This window comes from Poecilia reticulata, linkage group LG12, assembly GCF_000633615.1.
Source record: "Poecilia reticulata strain Guanapo linkage group LG12, Guppy_female_1.0+MT, whole genome shotgun sequence".
In the NCBI taxonomy this organism is placed as follows: Eukaryota; Metazoa; Chordata; class Actinopteri; order Cyprinodontiformes; family Poeciliidae; genus Poecilia; species Poecilia reticulata.
Window position 1 is genome coordinate 8,496,215 of NC_024342.1, and position 5,535 is coordinate 8,501,749.

General features: G+C 38.4%; 1 protein-coding gene across 9 annotated transcripts in view; it reads right to left on the reverse strand.

Annotated features, from left to right (window-relative positions):
• Positions 1 to 6: 6 nt before the first annotated feature.
• The window catches only part of LOC103473424 (sarcoplasmic reticulum histidine-rich calcium-binding protein-like), a 23,465-nt gene continuing 17,936 nt past the window's right edge, over positions 7 to 5,535 (reverse strand). For 4 of the 9 annotated variants that reach the window (XM_008423660.2, XM_008423659.2, XM_017307918.1 and 1 more), the window contains 9 exons: positions 4,913 to 5,299; positions 3,511 to 3,582; positions 3,276 to 3,314; positions 2,184 to 2,998; positions 1,993 to 2,091; positions 1,774 to 1,872; positions 665 to 772; positions 424 to 525; positions 7 to 259 (listed from right to left, as the gene is read on the reverse strand). In XM_008423660.2, the coding sequence (XP_008421882.1) occupies positions 5,211 to 5,299 (89 nt within the window). In that variant the 3' untranslated portion in view covers positions 7 to 259; positions 424 to 525; positions 665 to 772; ... (4 more) ...; positions 3,511 to 3,582; positions 4,913 to 5,210. Of the gene's footprint in view, positions 260 to 423; positions 526 to 664; positions 773 to 1,411; positions 1,873 to 1,992; positions 2,092 to 2,183; positions 2,999 to 3,275; positions 3,315 to 3,510; positions 3,583 to 4,912; positions 5,304 to 5,535 lie in introns of those variants that run through there. The other 5 variants (XM_008423664.2, XM_017307915.1, XM_017307916.1 and 2 more) reach the window with 5 other exon arrangements.

Here is a 5,535-nt window from a genome sequence, read left to right on the forward strand (position 1 = left end):
TAAGCATTGAAATAAGCATTGTCAACAAGATGACAAGTCTGCACAACCGTTGTCCTTTTTTTTCTCGCCATTTTGCAAACGTATCTGCTGAATATCGTACATTATTTGATTTCAAGAGAATAACGTCTACTCCATCTAACAGCTATACCTGTCGTTTCAATCGCTTCAACTTGTCCGTGGGAGTGCTCTGTCTTTCCGTGCCTGTGTGAGGCCAGGGGGTTCTGACCGTGATGCACATGGGTGTGAGACACATGAGCATCTGAAATAATAGTCAATAAGACACCAAATAAAAAAAACTCCACACAAACTATATCTGCTTTTTGCAGCTCTTAACTCTTTAAAGGGCATGTTTTGTAAATATGTATGACCTCAAAGTTTTGGAAAAGCTAACAAAATCTTCTAACTATCCATCTAAAAGTTTACCTGTACTTTCAACTTTTGCGTGCGCATGCTCCATCGCTCCATGTCCATGTGAGGTAGTCGATTTGTGGCCATGATGTACAACAGTCTGAGACTCATGAGGATCTGAAATACATGCTTTCATTTAGCTTACGAGTAAATGCCTGAGTAAATATCTACCTTTTGCACATTTAATTTTCAGTTATTTTCTGTAAGCTTATACTAACATTAGTTTTCAACTCAATTATCCCTGCTTTCTATATACCTGTCCTTTCAGTGTTTATGTGTGTGCGCCCCTCTTCTCCACGCCCATGTGGGGTTGCCGATATGTGACCATGAACATCATGTACATGTCCACTGGGCTTGTGGGGATCTGAAATAAATCATTTAATTTTAAGAGGAGAAGCAAAGTGTTTCCTTCTTACACTTTTAAGGTTCCAGCGGCATCATTTTGTATATTTATTTGCCTAACATTGTGATATATAATTTAAAAATCACACAGCACCTACTTTTAAAAAGTATGCTACTATTTCCTAACTAAGATTTCAGATCATTTTTATAAACTTGCAGTGCCTTGAGAAATTATTCACACATCTTCAGCTTTTTCTTACTTTGTTACAACCTCAAACTTCACTGTATATTAGTGGAATTTATTTAATAACAGACCCACATAAAAAGTAGCACATACAAATACAGTGAAAGCAAAAGGATGCATGGTTGACCACTTAAACCGACGTGCCTGGCAACAGGTGCATTACTCAGACAGGCAGCCGAGTGACCCGGTATACATAAATCTCAGCCCAGCTCAGCTGGAAAAATCTTTTAACACAACAGCAAATCTAACCTTTTAACAGTGGTTTTTTGTGTGTGTTTTGTCCCTGTTAAAAGAACGTCGTGAGCCGTTTGCGACAACCCATGTGGAGCACATGTGAAAGACGGCGCTCTGGTTACAGCAGTCCAAAATCTAACATTGGGCCTACATACAAGCACATCAGAGAACTACCAGACTCACTGTGAAACATGGTGGTGGCAGGATTATGCAGCGTGCCAGAGCTGATGGAGAGACGAATACTGGATGAAACCCAGTTAGAGGCAGTAATTAACTTGAATGGGATTAGAAGTTCACCTATGACGTTGACAACACGCACATTTCCTATTTTTATCTGTAAAAACCTGCATCCTTTTTTCCTCTGGTTCACAGCTATGCACTAATTGCTGTGGCTCCGTCATGTGAAATCCCATTAAAAACATTAACATTTGTGGTTCTGATGTAGCAAAAAAAGAAAGCGGCAGGCTGTTTTCTCTCTCTGATGCTGATTTCATCAGTCCAGCTTCACATTACTGCGATTAAATTATTACATCCACACTGTATACCTGTCCTTTCTACTTTGTTGTGTCCATGCTCCTCCTCTCCATGTCCATGTGAGGCTGCGGTTTTGTGGCCTTGTGCGAGACTCTCATGCATCTGGGAGACTGATGCAATAATGTTCATTAATATAGGCAGCAAACATTCACATCCACTTTTGCTGTTCCTAGTAGGCAAGCACACTAATATAAAAAAACCACTGCCAAGAACACAAACTGAATAGATACCTGCTTTCTGAGCATCACCGTGCCCTTGCTCATCTGTTGCCGTTTGTTGGCTATGAGTCTCATGAACATGTCCACTGGATTTGTGAGGGGCTGACACAGCTATCATGAAAATAATACACGTCTTTAAGATTTTTTTTTTTGGCAGCCATTCAGAAAACATTATTTTGCTCTTAATAGTAGAAGTGCGTTACCTCTTCTCTCCTCTCCATGCTGAGATGATGTCTGGCTCTGAATTACATGTCCATGTTCCACAGATGTGTGCTGGTCTAACCCATCAATTTTATTGTTAATTCAAAAGTAACAATACTAAAAGAAGATTATTATTTTACTTTCATACATTTTTACAAGGTGTAACTTGTGTGTAAACCTATTGAAGCCCTGAACGGCAAGTGATTTTCCACCATTTTTTTCAGGGACACATTTTTTTTGAAGATTGTATAAGTATTTTTGCTTGTGAGCAAGTCAAATATTTTTTCTTGAAAATCATCACAGCTCACATTAAATAAAGAAAAAACTATTGGCATAGATCCTTTAAACACTACATAGTAGACAATAAATAAATCTTCTGTACATCTACAAACTTCATTTACGAATTTATTGTGTGGCAGATGCACCAAAATTGTCAAAAGTGGTATTTTTCTTTGGTTATGTTTTCTTTTTAATAAGAAAAACTCACCCTAACAATCGAATAAAAAAAGTTAATTACAGATCAGACTATAAAAAATCCAGCAATCACGTGTAACACCCTTCATGAGGTCACAAGTCATTGTGTCAGGAAGAAAAGCTCCAATTCATAAAACACATCACATGCGACTTATATCTCTTGCATTTCAAGCCTCCACATATATGAACCTAAGCCACCCGATGCAGTTCTACCACATAAAGCACTTCTAACCACTCCAGCTAACAAGAGTACCTTTCCTTCCAGCTTGTGTTTGTATGTGGCCCTCTCCTTGATGAGATAATGTTTGATGCTTCAGCGAATGTTCCTCAGACGCGTGATGGCCTAACGTAACACATTATTCTAACGTCATCCATTAAAAGAACGTTGCACTTTTATGTTTCCATTTCTCATCTACTTCATTGGGGTGGATCTAACATCGCTGAATGAGTATGAGTTCTCAGGATACTACAGAGGTTAGGAGCTCCAATGTATGCGTATAAAAAACCAAAATGGAGAACGTGAAACTACAGGGACACGGCTGCTGGCTACAGGACGTCTATTCTACCTGTGGATGGAACACAGTGACAGAAAGCTTTTCTTTTTGTATGTTTTGCCTCACCTTTCGTTCCATGATGCTGTTGCTCCGATGTGTGGGAGGCTGATAAACATCATCGTTAGCAACAGACAACATAATTATTACCTTTTATTCCAGACATAAAATACCACACGAGTAACATTTATGGAATTTAAGTCGTCCAAAATGACACAATCGTGCAAATGATCATTTTTTCCAGCTTTGATTTTTAAACTTTTACGTCTGTTTATTGAAACAATCTGTAACTATATGCGGATACCTGTAGCTTCTGCTGTTCTGTGTGGATGCTCCTCGTGCCTGTGACTGGCTGGTTTAACGTGCCCATGTGTGTCTGACCCAGCAAGATCACAAAGAACAAAATAAGGAAAATGACTCTGTAGATTTCTTAATTATATTTTAGGCCTCACATCAAGCTTTCAGTGTCTTTCTACCCATTTGTTCGTGTTTATTTCTCTTGAGGAAAAAAATATTAAATCCCTGGTAATTTTAACTTTAATAAAATGATAAAGAAACAAACCCCAGCCCCACAAGTAAACAAGATGCCTATTCTGTTAGTATCCTCTTGCCTATTTTCCACTGAGCTTGTTTTGTGTCCGTGATTCTTGTGGTTGTGGAAGACTTGAAAGTTGAGATTTTTATGAAAATTGAGATAATAATAAAAAAAAACACTTTAAAAGCTTCTTATGTCTTCAGTACAGCATTGTGACTTTCAAAGTCAATCTCTTTTTTTGTTAAGCATTCATTGATGGCATTAAGCCTTTTGTAATGATACCTTGCTTTTCTGGGGATTTTTTACCCTCTGCTCTGTGTTCAGATGCTGCTTCTTGATCATGAGCCTGCTGTATGTTTTCTTCATGACTGCTGCACCACAATCATTATTATAAAAGCAACACATCTATATATTTTTTTACAATAACTTTGTCAAAGACTACCAGCTTAAGGACATCCACTCTATCCCTACACCAGGCTCCACCTGCCTGCCATGCATTTTGAAGTTTTACTGCTCAAGTATTTCCTAACTCTCTTTGGTATACTGCAGCATATGCAATACATTTTACAGATATTGGTAATTTTGGCCATGGCAACAAACTTAGTGGTATGAGCGCTGCAGTTTAGAATGTGTGACAAAGTTATGAAACTGTTGAAAGTGATGTTTCTGAACCCAATAACATTATTTTATCTCATGATATTTTATCTCTATTCAAACGCTCTGTCTGTCCTGTTGAGGATTCACTCACCTCAGCATGCTAAATTATTGACGTTTCTGACAAAACAAATTTCAACTTTCTGTTGGAATAAGCTGATATTACTTGGCCACTTGGGAGCGCTCATGGACGGCTTATGGCTGATTGAACTTTCAACGCTAGATGGTCAGCTAGTTATGAAGTATGAGGGGATCAATGAGAACCCACTTCAAAAAGTGACTTATTTTGCCATTCATGTACACACCTTTCATCCAGTGCACACTTAGCGTCTATATCTGGCACACATAACAATTTATACACTCACTTTGTGAATAAATAAGATTTTACTTCAGAATCAGAATTTTCTTAGACTTGAAGCCACATAGAAATGTTTCTGGTTACGTCAACAGGCAGGGCAAGATAGGCAGCAGAGCTACAGCTTTAAAATGAGACAAACTCATAAAAACAAGAATATACCTTTTATGTCTTGCTCATGGCCTTTCTCTCCATGCGACTGGGATGAAGTGGGTGTTTCGTGGCCATGCGGTTGATGTGCGTGTCCCTCAAATATGTGGGAAACTGTTACATCACAGTTGCCGTTGTCATAAGCAAAGCCAGGAAGAAAGCAGACACTAAGATGCATTCCTGCCTTTTTTCTATCGGGGGGTCATTTACTACTGTTAGAGGTCATGTTGATAAATTAACCACTATTGGTTTCTGCTGCTAAACTACAATGGCAGTTTATGTACCTACGTGACACTACAGAGCTGCTACATTACACACCTGTGTGAAACTTTGTGTTTTTTCCCTCTTCGTGTTCAGGTAAAGTCGTTCTGTGGCCATGCACCTCATGTCCGTGTCCCTCTAACTCGTTGGAAACAATCAAGGCACGATTGTTATTTCCAAAAGGAGGAAAACCATTTGGGGAGCTGAACATCAACAGCTCTTTCAGTAGCTATCGAGCTGGCAATGCTTTTTCTAAGTTAGGGCATTGTTATTTTTAGTGATTATTATTATTATTTTTTTTTTTTTCAAATTTTCTGCCTCTGAAACCAGTTATAAAAGTAAATATTCGCAAACTACAATGGCAATTAATTTAT